The 14488-nt window shown below is 59.7% G+C and overlaps 1 protein-coding gene across 1 annotated transcript; it reads left to right on the top strand.

Moving 5' to 3' along the window:
* The first annotated feature begins 7476 nt into the window (after positions 1–7476).
* On the top strand, positions 7477–11449 carry RGS16 (regulator of G protein signaling 16). The gene is made up of 5 exons (XM_056108158.1): positions 7477–7565; positions 8041–8130; positions 9184–9242; positions 9524–9690; positions 11247–11449. The coding sequence occupies exons 1-5, from the start codon at positions 7522–7524 to the stop codon at positions 11436–11438; spliced, it is 552 nt and encodes a 183-aa protein (XP_055964133.1). The 5' UTR covers positions 7477–7521; the 3' UTR covers positions 11439–11449.
* The last annotated feature ends 3039 nt before the right edge of the window (positions 11450–14488 follow it).

Genomic DNA, 14488 nt, shown 5'->3' with positions numbered 1-14488 from the left:
GGGCACCCAAAGGAAACAGCTAAGTCCCCAAAGGAGCCGGCAGCCCCAAGCGCCTTCATTGCAAACCCACGGAGGCGAGTCTCTGGGGAAATCAGTGAAAAATAATCAGCTCTGGGGGCGAAGGTCTGTGAGGACGAAGAGAAGGGGGTGCGTTAAGTGAGGGGCCTTGGAAAGGGGACCCGGCACCCCCTGATTCTCTAGCTCAGGGCAGAAGCTCTTTCTCCAGCTTAAAAATGGAAACTCGGGGCTGGATGGAGCGAGAACACAGTGGGGAGGGCGTTGGCCTGGCACGCGGCTGACCCGGGTTCGATCCCCGGCATCCCCTAGGGTCCCCCGAGCACCGCCAGGAGAGATCCCTGAGTGCAGAGCCGGGAGTCTGCTCTGAGCATAGCTGGGTGAGACCCAAAAAGCAAAAAAAAAAAAAAAAAAAAAAAAAAGCTCATTCTTTAGCTGGGGATTTAGAGAGCCTGAGGGTTGCATCCAGAAGATTCTCTGGGGAGAGATAGTACAGTGGGAGGGGGCCTGACTTGTATGCAGCTGACCAGGGGTTGATCTCGGCACCCCGTAGGGTCCCCCCGAACCCCACCTCAGGAGTGAGCCCTGAGCACGGAGCCAGGAGTCAGCCCTGAGCACAGAGCCAGGAGCCAGCCCCGAGCACAGAGCCAGGAGCCAGCCCCGAGCACAGAGCTAGGAGTCAGCCCCGAGCACAGAGCCAGGAGCCAGCCCCGAGCACAGAGCCAGGAGTCAGCCCTGAGCACAGAGCCAGGAGCCAGCCCCGAGCACAGAGCCAGGAGCCAGCCCCGAGCACAGAGCCGGGAGTCAGCCCCGAGCACCGCCAGATGTGGCCCCAAAGCAAACAGAGCCTCTGTCTTCTCTGTGTCCCCGAGTGTCCGGCCTGGCCGCCTCACGCAGCCACCACACGCGTCCCCACGCGAGCGCCCGGGGTGCTGCTTTTCTTCCTCTGCCCAACATCCGGCCCCCGCAGCGCGGCGCCCACCCGCCTCCTCTGCCCGTTTCTAGGCCAGCGTCTCTGTGAGGGGCTGCGGGCGGCCGCGGCGCTCCTGAAAGGGCCTCCTGCTCCCACCCCCGGCTCACACGGCCGCACACGTGCCTGCAGCCCTCCAGCCAGGAGTGGGGACACGCAGCACGGCTGCTGGCTTGTCACCGGCGTTGGTGGCCGTGTGCCCACTGGGTCCAGCCCTGACAGCTCTCTGCCCCCCTTCTGCATTAGAGATAGAAGCTTCTGGAAGCTTCTGGAAGCTTGGACCATGGAAGCTTCTGGAAGCTTGGACCATGAAAGCTTCTGGAAGTTTCTGGAAACTTGGACCATGGAAGCGTCTGGAAGTTTCTGGAAGCTTGGACTGGAGGTTTCTGGAAGCTTGGACCATGGAAGCTTCTGGAAACTTGGACCATGAAAGCTTCTGGAAGTTTCTGGAAGCTTGGACCATGGAAGCTTCTGGAAGCTTGGACCATGGAAGCTTCTGGAAGTTTCTGGAAGCTTGGACCATGGAAGCTTGGCCCATGGAAGCTTCTGGAAGTTTCTGGAAGCTTGGACCATGGAAGCGTCTGGAAGTTTCTGGAAGCTTGGACTGGAGGTTTCTGGAAGCTTGGACCATGGAAGCTTCTGGAAACTTGGACCATGAAAGCTTCTGGAAGTTTCTGGAAGCTTGGACCATGGAAGCGTCTGGAAGCTTGGACCATGGAAACTTCTGGAAGTTTCTGGAAGCTTGGACCATGAAAGTTTCTGGAAGCTTGGACCATGGAAGCGTCTGGAAGTTTCTGGAAGCTTGGCCCATGGAAGCTTGGCTCATGGAAGCTTCTGGAAGCTTCTAGAAGCCCCTAACTGGGTCCCGGTTAGAGGGCACCTGCCATGGCCCCAGAGAGGCTCTAGGGGGGAGGAGGAGGGTCTTGGGGGTCAGAGGTGGCCTGACTCGGGAGGGACGGGGGGCTCTGCGGAGCCGGGGACAAGTGTCCCTCCATGAGGACAGGCCGAGAGCTACGGGCATGAAGGGAGGGAGGGGCTGGCTCAGCTTCCAGGACCCCGGGGGTGAGGAGAAGGCTAAGGACAGAGCTGGGTCTGCAGGTGGACACCCGCTGGGTCACCCCGAGTCCGGAGTCACTGGGGGTTTTCCTCAGTCGAGCCCCATGGTGTCCCTGATGTCACAGGCATGTGTGGTCCCTTTGGGCGCAGCTCCAGATGGACATGGGTCCCTGGGCTCAGTGCCGGGCAGGGGTGGGGGCCAGTGATGAGGGAGACCCCAGTCTCTGGCCAGGGTCATTCCTGAGATGCCCGTGATGGAGGAGGGAGAGTCAGAAGGGACAGAGACAGTCCCCAGAGACAGCCTGCAGGGGCCGGAGAGATAGCACAGCAAGGAGAGTGTTGGCCTTGCATGCAGCAGATGCGGGTTCGATCCCCGTCATCCCCTAGGGTCCCCCGAGCACCACCAGGAGTGATTCCTGAGTGCAGAGCCAGGAGTCAGCCCTGAGCATCACTGGGTGGGACCCAAAAAGCAATCAATCAATCAATCAATCAATCAAGAGTGATGAACCAGGGACCTGGGCAATAGCACAGCAGGTAGGGCGTTTAAATAAATAAAATAATAAAAAAATAAAAATTAAGAAATAAATAAAAAATAAAACACAAACAGGGGTCAGAGCGATAGTCCAGCAGGGAGGGCGTTTGCCTGGCACGCAGCCGACCCGGGTTCGATCCCTGGCATCCCATAGGGTCCCCCGAGCACCACCAGGAGTGATTCCTGAGTGCAGAGCCAGGAGGAACCCTGAGCATCACCGGGTGGGACCCAAGAAAGAAAGAAAGAAAGAAAGAAAGAAAGAAAGAAAGAAAGAAAGAAAGAAAGAAAGAAAGAAAGGAAGGCTGGAACGATAGCCCAGCAGGGAGGGCGTTTGCCTGGCACGCGGCCGACCTGGGTTCGATCCCTGGCATCCCATAGGGTCCCCCGAGCACCAGTCAGGAGTGATTCCTGAGTGCAGAGCCAGGAGCCAGCCCTGAGCATCGCCGGGTGGGACCCCCAAAAAAGCAAAATAAAAAAAAAAACACAAAGAAACGCCAATATCATCCTTAAACGTTTTGTATATTGATGCGGAACTGATTAAAAAAAAAAAGGCGCGGGGTCCGGGTAGGGGGTCAGCGGCACAAACATCTTAGGCCCCCATCACGCCGGCGGCGGGCTCCCCTCCCAGTGGGCAGACCCCCAAAGCACGAGGAGGAGAACCCGAGGTCCCCAGGGCCCCCGTCCTTGGGGCTGTGGGAAGCAGGATGCGATGACGTCAGCGGGTCACGGGGAGCACTACAGGGCAGGGAGCACGGCCGGACAAGGGGCCAGCTCTGGGCAGAGCCCGGGGATTGGGGTTTTCCACCAAAGTCCCCCAGAGCCCAAGGGACCCGCACGGGGAAAGTGGTCACCCCACAGATGCCCTGGGGAACCCCACCCGCCGGGGACGCCAGCCGGGAGGAAAAGTCCAGAACCAGGACGTGGAGAGCGGGAAGGAGGGTCCGGAGGGGACCGGATGGAGGGAAGCAAGGCAGGGGAGGGTGCGGGGTTTGAGGAAGGGAGCCCCAAGTTTGCTCTGCTCCGCTCAGAGCCAGCCTGGCCCAAGATCTAGAAAGTTCTGCCCAGCCCCTGGGTGCTCCCAAGCTGTGCTCACTGTGGCCTTTGGTCACTGTTGACCCAAATGGACAATGGAGACACGCCCACTCGGGCTGTCCAGGGGCAGGCGGGCCCTTGGGGGGCCACAGGGGGTTCAGTGTCCTGTTTCCCTAATGGGGCCCCTAAGATTTGACCTCAAGGGGGCAGGGGTCAGAGGGGTCAGAAGGGGTGGAAGGTGGTGGAATTGGGGCGCGGTCCCCAGCAGGTGCTAACCCCAAAGGGCCCCCAATATACTGCCCTGTTCCCCCACTTCTGCATGTCGATTTTCTTTTGTATTATCAGGTTGTTCTCAGCACTGGTCAGGGCTGACTCCCGGCTCTGTGCTCAGGGCTGACTCCTGGCTCAGTACTCAGGGCTGACTCCCGGCTCTGTGCTCAGGGCTGACTCCCGGCTCTGTGCTCAGAGCTCACTCCTGGTGGGGAACCTTACGGGGTGCTGGGGATCCATCTCAGGTTGGCCCTGTGCCAGGCAAGCGCCCTCCCTGCTGCCCTTCCCCCTCTGGAGAAGAACTTGAGGCTCGGCCCCCCTCCCCGCGCTCCCCCTGGGTGTGAGAGGTCGACATACACCGAGATTGTGTGGAAGCCAGTAGAACGCCGGGTTCCAGGGGAACGGGGCTGTGGGGGGCATTCACAGCAGCCTTCCCCAAAATAGCAGCTCCCAACCCACCTACCTGCGGGGAAGCGAATTGGGGATAAATGGGGCGAACTTCAAAAACTTTCTGCTTGGAAACCCCAGCAGCGGTTACCATGGCAACCAGGAGGCAGGTGGCGCGGGAGGTGGCAGCTCGGGTTCCTGGCTGGGTGCAGTGTCCCCCGCCGGGCTCCTGGCTGGATTCAGTTCCCCCCACTGGGCTCCCGGCTGGCTGTAGTGTCCCCCTCTGGGCTCCTGACTGGTGCAGTGTCCCCTGCCGGGCTCCTAACTGGGTGCAGTGTCCCCCCACCGGGCTCCAGGCTGGGTGCAGTGTCCCCCCACCCTCGCCAGGCTCCCGGCTGGGTGCAGTGTCCCCTGCTGGGCTCCTGACTGGGTGTAGTGTCCCCTCCCACCGGGCTCCAGGCTGGGTGCAGTGTCCCCCCTCCAGGTTCCTGGCTGGGTGCAGTGTCCTCTGCTGGGCTCCTGGCTGGATGCAGTGTCCCCCCACTGGGCTCCTGGCTGGATGCAGTGTCCCCCTCACCGGGCTCCTGGCTGGGTGCAGTGTCCCCCACCGAGATCCAGGCTCACTCCACAGCGTCCTGTGTTGACTGGGAGGTGTCTATGGATTGGGCATCTGCAACCAGGCCCAGGGCAGGGGGTGGGGTGGGGGGTCCCGTTCTTGCCCCTTCCAGCAGGGTCTCCTGGGGGGGGGGAGTGTCTCTGTCTCGAGGTGCAAAAGGCAGAGAAGAAAAATCTCTGGTCACTGCTCAGGGATGCAGGAAGGAGGGAGCAGATGAGGCGGTTCCTTGTCTAGTCATGTTTGTCCGAACCTGTGGCCATCTGTCTGTCTGTCCTGTCCTCCTCTGCCTCCCTCTCTCTCCCTCTCCCTCTCTCTTTCTCTCCCTCTCTTCCCTCTCTCCCTGTCTCTCTCTCTGTGTCTCTCTCTGTCTCTCCCTCTCCCTTTCTCCTTCTCTCCCTCTCTCTCCCTCTTTCTCCCTGTCTCTCTCTCTCTCGCTGTCTCTCTGTCTCTCCCTCTCTCTCTCCCTCTCTCTCTCCCTCTCCCTCTCCCTTTCTCCTCTCTCTCCCTCTCCCTCTCTCTCATCTCTCCCTCCCTCCCCCTCTCTCCCTTTCTCCCTGTCTCTCTCTCTCGCTGTGTCTCTCTGTCTCTCCCTCTCTTTCTCTCCCTCTCCCTCTCTCCCTCTCCCTCTCTCTCCCTTTCTCCATTTCTCTTCTCTGTCTCTCTGTCTCTCCCTCCCTCTCTCCCTCTCCCTTTCTCCTTCTCTCTCCCTCCCTCCCTCCCTGTCGCTGTCTTGCTGTCAGCCCATGCTGGGGGTTGGTCACCTGGGTTCCCTAGATTCCCAGCAAGCAGGGGTCTGACCCAACCACGACCGCCCCCACCCGCATCATCCCCACTTGCCTGGATCCAGCTTCTTTCTCCGCCTCCCTCTCCCCCGTTGCATTTCCCGCTTTCCCTCCCAGACCAGCTGTTGCTGCTTTTGCTCCCGGAGTCAGTTGAGCCTCAGTGGGTTGGAGGGTTGGGGGAATCTCCTGCTCCTCTTTTCAAATCCTGAGACTTCTACACCTCACTGAAGAAGACAAACTTTTTGTTCGTTTGGGGGCCACACCAGTGCTCAGGATTGACTCCTGGTTCTGTGCTCAGGAATCACTCCGGGTGGTGCTCGGGGGACCCTATGGGATGCCGGGGATCGAACCTGGGTCAGCCGCGTGCCAGGCAAACGCCCTCCCCGCTGTGCTATCGCCCTGGCCCCAAAGAAGACAAACTTAGACCTAAATCCACGAGAAACCCTCTCCTTCCCTTACTGCCTAGCAAGGCCGACCTCCAGTTTCATGCTGACGCTGTTCTAGAATCTTCTGTGTACTTGGGAGTGCTGGGTTGTGAGGTAGAAAAAACCCTGCTGAAAGTCAGGCGACCACAGCCAATAAGCACAACATTAAAGGGCATCACACACTCCCCCCTGGCTTAATTAGGGGTGGCCCAGTCATCTGGAACACTGTCCCTTGAAGTTCGCTTCTTTTTCTTTGAGCTCAGGTCTTTTTTTTTGTTTTGTTTTGGGTCACACCCGGCGATGCACAGGGGTTCCTCCCGGTTCTGCATTCAGGAATTACCCCTGGCAGTGCTCGGGGGACCTTATGGGATGCTGGGAATCGAACCCGGGTCGCCGCGTGTAAGGCAAACGCCCTACTCGCTGTGCTATTGCTCCAGCCCGACCTCAGGTCTTTTGGAAGGTCTGGAAGCATCTCTGTGTGGGGATTGGTTCCATGAGAACATGGACCTATATCTGGGCCAAGAGAACGCTGAGTTGCTAAGACAGGTTTCAGAGACCCCTCCAGAGACTAGGATTCTAATGGGAAGAGAAGGTGTGGGGGAGGGGGGCAGAGGAGCCTGAAAAAAAAAACAGGGGGCTGGAGCAATAGCACAGCGGGTAGGGCGTTTGCCTTACACGCGGCGACCCGGGTTCAATTCCCAGCATCCCATATGGTCCCCTGAGCACCGCCAGGAGTGACTCCTGAGTGCAGAGCCAGGAGTAAACCCTGTGCATCGCCGGGTGTGACCCAAAAAGCAAAAAAAAAAAAAAAAAAACCCTGATAATTCTAAGCACTGTCAGGTGTGGCCCCCAAACCAAACACAGGCCAACAAAAGCCGGAAAACCTGATAAAATTCCTTGAGTTCCGGCTCCAACTCTAGTAGAATCAGCCCTGAGCATGCCAAAAGTCTCCTGGCTCACACTAGATGCTCAAGAAGGCCCCCTTGGAAAAGTTAGGGTACCAGCAGGGGCGGGGCCGCGGGTCCCTAAGCCACGCCCCCTTTAATAGCAAAGCCACGCCCTCGGGGCGGCCCCGCTCTCTCATTGGTCGGCGGCGCCCCGTTCCGTCCCGCCCCCCTCGGGCTCCAGGCCCCGCCCCCTCACTCCCGCAAGCAGCCCCGCTCTCTCATTGGTCGGCGGCGCGCCGTGCCCCGCCCCCTCGGGCTCCAGGCCCCGCCCCCTCGCTCCCGCGGGCAGCCCCGCTCTCTCATTGGTCGGCGGCGGCGCGGCTCCGCCCCGCCCATCCCGGCGGAGGCAATAAAAGCCTCCTTGGCATCCCGGCGCGCATCCTTTGGTCCTGCTGTACCCTGCCCGTGCCAGGCGCCCCCCAGTGTCCGCCTCCACTTTCCTGGCCGCCACCACCGTCCCCTCCACGTGTCTGCCCTGCGCCCGTGGCCATGTGCAGGACCCTGAGCGGCTTCCCCACCACCTGCCTGGAAAGGTAAAGGGGCATTTGAGGGGGCGCTGGAGCCGTGGAGGGGCAGGGGTCCACCTGTGTCCACGCTCTCAGCTTCTTGGCCTGGCTGCTGGGTCCCGGCGGGGTGGACGGGGCTGAGAGCAGCTCCGCTGCTCACTCCCCCCAGGGGTCGCCCAGCCTGGGGGGGGGGGGGGACTGGCCCAGAGACAGAGAGAGAAAAAAAACCGCGGAGCTGTCCGGGAATACCAGCCCCCCAAGGAGGGCGCAGAGGTGGAGACTAAACGCGCCCCCCGAACCCCCATCCCACCCCTAATGCCACTTGCCTTGGCTATCAAGGCATGCTCGGGGCCATCCCGAAGCCCCCTGGGGAAGAATCTGGAGGCTGGAAATGGGGGGGAGGGGTGAGCGCAGGATGGGGTCGGGGTGGGGCGGGCAGGGCTGTGCCCGTGTTTGAGGTGGGTCCCGTGACCCGTGACCCGTGGGTGTTTTTGCCTCGCAGAGCTAAGGAACTCAAGACGCGCCTGGGGACCCTCCTGCAGAAACCAGACCCCGGCAGGCTCCCAGGAAGCAGAAAACGGAGCAAAGAAGGGTGAGTGCTGGGGAGGGCGGGAGGGGCAGGATTTGGGGAGGGGGGTGGTAGGGGGATGGAGGGGGGTGGGATCTTCAGAGTTAGGCATCACCAGTTTGGTCCCGGGGAGACCCAGGTTCCAAGTGCGCTGACCCGAGAGTGAATCTACCCCAGGACCCCCGGCTGGAGTTGTTTTTTGCTAATCCAAAGGGCTGGGGGGCACGGATGGAGTCCCCCCAATTCAGAGCGCACTGGTTCCAAATGCCTTTTCTCCTGATCTATTCAGGGGCTGAGGGGAGTATGTGAGAACTCACCCCTCTTTTTTGGGGAGGCCACACCTGGTGGTGCGTGGGGGGGTGCTCCAGGCTCAGTGCTCAGGGATGGAGCCCAGCCTCCTGCCTTCAGAGCCTGTGCTCGTCTCCCCAGTAGTCCCCCCAGAACCTGCCGAGACAGCAAAAATGCCGCCTGCTGGAGCCCAGCCAAGACCCAGAGGGGTCTGAACTTCCGGGACCCAAAGAAAAACCCACCGCCCCTAAGAAAAACTACCACCACAATCACCCCTAGCCCCAGTCCTGAGTTTGAGGATTCAGATCCACTCCCTGTGTTTATACTCGGAGGGACTCGCCCAGCTCCTGTTGGACTTTGATATGGTTGGGTTTTTTTGGGGGGTCCCACCTGGTGATGCTCAGGGCTGACTCCTGGCTCTGCACTCAGGGATCACCCCTGGCAGTGCTCGGGGGACCCTATGGGATGCGGGGATCGAACCTTGCACGCAAAGCAAGGGCCCCTCCCTGCTGTCCTATCTCTCCAGTCTTTTCTTTAAAAACAAAACCAAGGGGCTGGAGCGATAGCACAGCGGGGAGGGCGTTGGCCTGGCACGCGGCAGACCCGGGTTCGATCCCCGGCATCCCCTAGGGTCCCCCGAGCCCCGCCAGGAGTGATTCCTGAGTGCAGAGCCAGGAGTCGGCCCTGAGCATCGCCGGGTGTGACCCAAAAAGCAAAATAAAAAACAACAACAACAAAATGAAACAAAACCAAACCAGCCTCAATCCGGCCTTTGTTGGTCTTTGGCAGAAACTGCTCAAATGCTCTGCGCTGGAGAGAGTCCTTTGACGCGCTTCTGAGTGACCCGAGTGAGTAGCGACCCCTGGGGGCGTCCGTGGGGGTTGGGAGGGTTTGGGGGAAGGGCCCCCCCTCCGCGCCCCCCGCCCCCCCCCCCCCCCCCCCCCCGTGCAGGAGTGTGCGTCCAGGTGCCTTAGGGCTGAGAGCGCCTCTGAACCAGTAGCTCTGTGGTCCCTACAGCCCCCAAACACAAAGGCGGGTGCTCCCTGGAGATCATGCCCCCCACCCCCCCCAAGCAGAGCTGTTCAGTGACCAGCTGTCACCTGACCTGCATTTCCTCTCGTCCACCCAGGCGGGGTGGCCGCCTTCCACGCCTTCCTCAAGACGGAGTTCAGCCAGGAGAACCTCGAGTTCTGGCTGGCCTGCGAGGGCTTCAAGAAGATCCAATGCCGAGCCAAACGGGAGGCCCAGGCCCACTGCATCTTCCAGGAGTTCGTGTCCTGCGAAGCCCCCAAAGAGGTCAGAATCCCAGAATTCCAGACCCCCGTCTGTCTACTCCCCTCGCCCACCCCCGACCCCGCCAATAACTCTGTGTGTGTGTTTGTGTTTGTGTGTGTGTGTGTGTGTGTGTGTGTGTGGCAAATAGACCCCACAACGGCGTTGGCTTAAGCCTGGGGGGTACCCACTGCCGGGACCCCCAGACTCAGGTTTGACCCAGTGATGGGTTTTTTTGCTGGACCCTGGCAAACCCTAACTTTGTAAATTTTGTAACCCTTTTATTTTTTATTTCTTGCTTTATTTAATTAATTAATTTATTTATTTTGCTTTTTGGGTTCCACCTGGTAATGATCAGGGCTGACTCCTGGCTCTGTACTCAGGAATCACCCCTGGCGGTGCTCGGGGGACGCTATGGGATGCCGGGGATCGAACCCGGGTTGGCCGTGTGCCAGGCAACCGCCCTGCCTACTGTGCTATCGCTCCAGCCCCTTATTTATTTATTTTTTAAATAAAAAATGTTTTGTTCTTGTTTTTGGGATCACACTCAGCTGTGCTCAGGGCTAACTCCTGGCTCTGTGCTCAGGACTTGGGGGGGCTTGAGTTTTAGGGGGGTCCCTGAGTCACGGGCTTGGGGGACCCTGTGGTGTGCCAGGGATTGAACCCCCATGGGCCACATGCAAGGGGAGAGCCCTACCCACTGTGCTATCTTCCCCAGCCCAACTGTGCTCCTTTTATTTTTGTTGGTTTTTTTTTTTTTTTTTTTTTTTGCTTTTTGGGTCCCACCCAGCTATGCTCAGGGCTGACTCCTGGCTCTGCACTCAGGGATCACTCCTGGCGGTGCTCAGGGGACCCTCGGAGATGCTGGGGATCGAACCCGGGTCGGCCGCGAGCACGGCAAACGCCCTCCAGCTGTGCTCTGGCTCCAGCCCCTTAGAGACTGGAACATTTATGCCATTTCGAGGAGAAAGCCCTCGGAGGGGCCCTGATTGACCTGGCCTGACCCCGCCCCACCTTCCCCCTGCAATGCTCCCCCCCACGACCCCCACCCACCCGGGCCTGGGTTGTTGGCCCGTGGGCCTCAGCTTATGAGCAGGGACAGGGCATCCCCTAGTGGCGAGTCTGCAGTACTGCCCCACTCTGGCCTTTGGGTGCTTGTGGGAGGGAATTACGGTAATTTCTTTTTCCTTTTTGACTTTTTGGACCACAACTGGCGATGCTCAGGGCTGACTCCTGGCTCTGCACTCAGCGATCACTCCTGGCAGTGCTCGGGGGACCCTAGGGGATGCCGGGGATCGAACCCGGGTCGGCCGTGTGCCAGGCAAACACCCTCCCCGCTGTGCTATCGTTGCGGCCTCAAATTACCGTAATTTCATGACTGAAGGTCACCGGGGCTGCGGGGGTGGGGCCCAAGGATGGTTTGCACGTGGATGGGGACCCCAGCTGGGCTTTGAGATGATGAGGGAAGAGGAAGGCCGAGGACAGGACAGGGCCCTGGGGTGGGGATGGGGGGGAACAGACCACCCCCGGACCCCTGTGCATCTGCTGACCTGTCTCTTTTGGGGTGTCCTTGTCCCCAGGTGAACCTGGACCACGAGACGCGGGAGCTGACCAGAGCCGGCCTGCAGGCCACCCCCGGCACCTGCTTTGACGTGGCCCAGGCCAAGACCCGCGTGTTGATGGAAAAGGACTCGTACCCCCGATTCCTGCGCTCCCCTGCCTACCAGGACCTGGCGGCCCGCGCCTGCCCCCCGCCCCCCTCGCAAAGCTGAGCCATCCCGAGTTCCAGCCCCGACGGGTGCCACCCCGGTCTTGAGTGACGGACAGGAAGGACCCTCCCCACCACGTCCCCCCAGAGATTGGGGCCGAATTTCAAGCCTGAAGGGTCCCCCTTGGGGGTCTGGGGACCTGGACTTTCATTTTTCCATTCTACTGTCCCAGAGGGGCCCAGACTGCACCCCTCAAGGCGGTGCTGGAGCCTCCCTGGCCCTGAGCACCTCCGGAGTTTGCCGCTGAGGGTCTAAAAGAGTCTGTGTTCTGGGGAGGTTGCCAGCAGCCCCCCCCCCCCCCAAATCAGGCCACTGTTCTCGGTGGATTTGGGGACCTGGAAAGAGGGACCAGAGGCCGGAGCAGTGCACAACGGGGATGGCGTTGGCCTCACACGCATCTGACCGGGTTCGATCCCCGGCATCCCATAGGGTCCCCCGAGCACCGCCAGGCGTGATTCCTGAGTGCAGAGCCAGGAGTCAGCCCTAAGCATCGCCGGGTGGGACCCAAAAAGAAAAAAAAAAGAGCCTCCCTGTCCCTGGACGGGTGTCCTCCTGTGGGCCTTTTGTGGCAGGTCCCCATGCCCCTCCCCCCCAGTCCCCTGGGGAAATAACGCTCTTGTCTCCTGGGACACAGTGACTGGAGTTTGACGTGTTGGCTGGGATGCTATCTTCGTTATGCAGCTGTTATTTATAATGGTCAGTTTCTCTTCTCGGGAGGAGCCGGAACCCGGTGTCCACCCCCCCACACACCCCCACTACCTCTGTGGGTGCCGGGAGCTCCCCTCTCCCATCCCCAGCCCCCCTCGTGGGTGATCCCTTATTTATTGGCGCCACCCGGAACTGGTTTCCTGGCCGCGGTGAGGTACTTGATTCCTATTTTATTCTTGTAAAATAAAAGTGAAAAACGTCAACCAGGAGTTCTTGTCTGTGGGTGCTCGGAGGATGATGGGGGAGGCCGGGGGGGGGGGGGGGCGCAGGGCAGATGGGGGAGGCAGCTGGTAGCCCACGGCGGGAGGGAGGGGGCATAGGGCAGGGGGAGTGGGAGGATTTGGGGCTGTTCTCCAAGGATCGAAAGCTATTCTCTCTCTCTCTCTCTCTCTCTCTCTCTCTCTCTCTCTCTCTCTCCCACCCCATAATCGTCCTAACCTACTTTTATCAGTCCCCAAATTTGTTGGTAACCTGAAAAACACTTTGGGGCCAGAGCGACAGCACAGCGGGGAGGGTGTTGGCCTGGCCCGTGGCCGACCTGGGTTCGATCCCCAGCATCCCATAGGGTCCCCCGAGCACCGCCAGGAGTGATCCCTGAGTGCAGAGCCGGGAGTCAGCCATGAGCATCGCCGGGTGGGACCCAAAAAGCAAATAATAATAATAATAATAATATCTGGTCCATCACCCAGTTCAGCACCTTGATCAATATCTAATCCATCCATAAGGGCTGGAGCGATAGTACAGTGGGTAAGGCATTTGCCTTGCACGCAGCTGACCCAGGTTCGATTCCCAGCATCCCATAGGGTCCCCCGAGCACCGCCAGGAGTGACCCCTGAGCATCACCAGGTGGGACCCAAAAAGAAAAAAAAAAGAATAAAAATCTCAGCCAAGCTCGACTCACGAGGAATCAGTGTCCCCACTGACGGTCCAGTATGTGAGGGGCGGGTCCCCCTCCCCCTGCCGGCCGACTCAGTTTCTCTGAGTCCATTGCACCCTCTAGTGGCCAGGAACCGCCGCCCAAGAACGCCAAGGGTGCTCAGTAAGTCCTGGCTGGGTCACTGCTGGAGAATCGGGTCTCCAGGGAGGTCGGAGCTGCCCCTGGGAGCCCGTGGTGGGGAGCAGAGCTGCGTGTGCTCTGGGCCACAGCAATCAAACGGGGGCGGCTGGCGGTGCTCTTGGCACAGTTGCAGTGCCCTTTGCCCGGGGCGGGACCGAGTCTGGGCGCCAGTGCCAGCCCGGCCTCCCTCCTCCTGTCCCCTCTCTTTGGTGGGTCCTGCTGGCCACCATCTCTGGAGCAGAAAGAGCCACTGCCTGGCTGCCGTTCCCAGGTAGGTTGAGCGTGAAAAGACAAGAAATTCTTCTTCTTCTTCTTCCAGAGATTCTAGAGCTCCCGGGGAGGGCTGGAGACTCAAAAGACCGAGAACTTGGCAGGAGCAGGTGGGCACAGAGCCAGGGTGCAGAGCGGGGGCAGGCTCCGGGCGCGGTGCTCGGGACTGAGTCCTTTCGAAGCTTCTGCCACAACCCGAGAGCCTCCCGTCAGGGTGATTCTGTTGATGAGGCTCTTGCCCTCAGAATCAGGAAGTGAAACCGAAAGTGATGGATCACTGGGCAGTTCTGTTGCATCTCCCAGGAACTGAATCTTTCTCCATCCTCCTCATGAGTTTTCTCTGATCTCTTTCACTTGTTCCATTCTGCCCCTTTGCTGGGGGGTGAGGGAGGCCACACCCACTCGGGGCTTGCTCCTTGTTCAGTGCTCAGAGGTCACCCCTGGAAGGGTCAGGCTCGGGGGTGGCTGGGGGTGGTCAAACCCAAGTCAGCCTGGTGCCAAGCTAGCCCAGTCCTCCCGGCTGCACTATTTCTTCCAACCGCTGCTCTGTTTTGGTTTTGGGTTCAGACCTGGCATCTCTCAGTGGGTACTCTTAACTCAGTGCTCAAAAGGAACCGTCAGGCGGAACCACGGATGGAAACTGAGTCTCTGTGTGCAGCAGAATCTAGGGGCTAGAGAGAGGGCAGGGTTGAAGCCGCTTGCTTGCACAAACTTGAGCCCAGTCTCGACCCCACCCCCAGCACTGTGTGGTTCCCCCGAGCACTGGACAGGAGTAAGCAGAGAGCTGGGAGTAGCCCCCAGAGCACTTGGGGCTGTGTGCCGCGCTCCCAAGAAAGAAAAAAAAAAACTATAGAAATTCAGTTAACTGTTAGCAACGTCTGTTTCTGGCAGTGAAACTGTATTATTATTATTGTTGTTGTGGTGGTGGTTATGAAATAGAAAGGTTTGTTGGAAAATTATCTTCACTGTAGGGGGGGAACTTAAGACTAAATTCTCTCTCTCTCTCTCTTAAAGGACA

The sequence above is a fragment of the Sorex fumeus genome, unplaced genomic scaffold, assembly GCF_029834395.1.
Source record: "Sorex fumeus unplaced genomic scaffold, SorFum_2.1 ptg000195l, whole genome shotgun sequence".
Lineage (NCBI taxonomy): Eukaryota > Metazoa > Chordata > Mammalia > Eulipotyphla > Soricidae > Sorex > Sorex fumeus.
The sequence above is the reverse complement of the archived record's forward strand: the minus strand, read 5'-3'. Positions and strand labels throughout refer to the sequence as shown.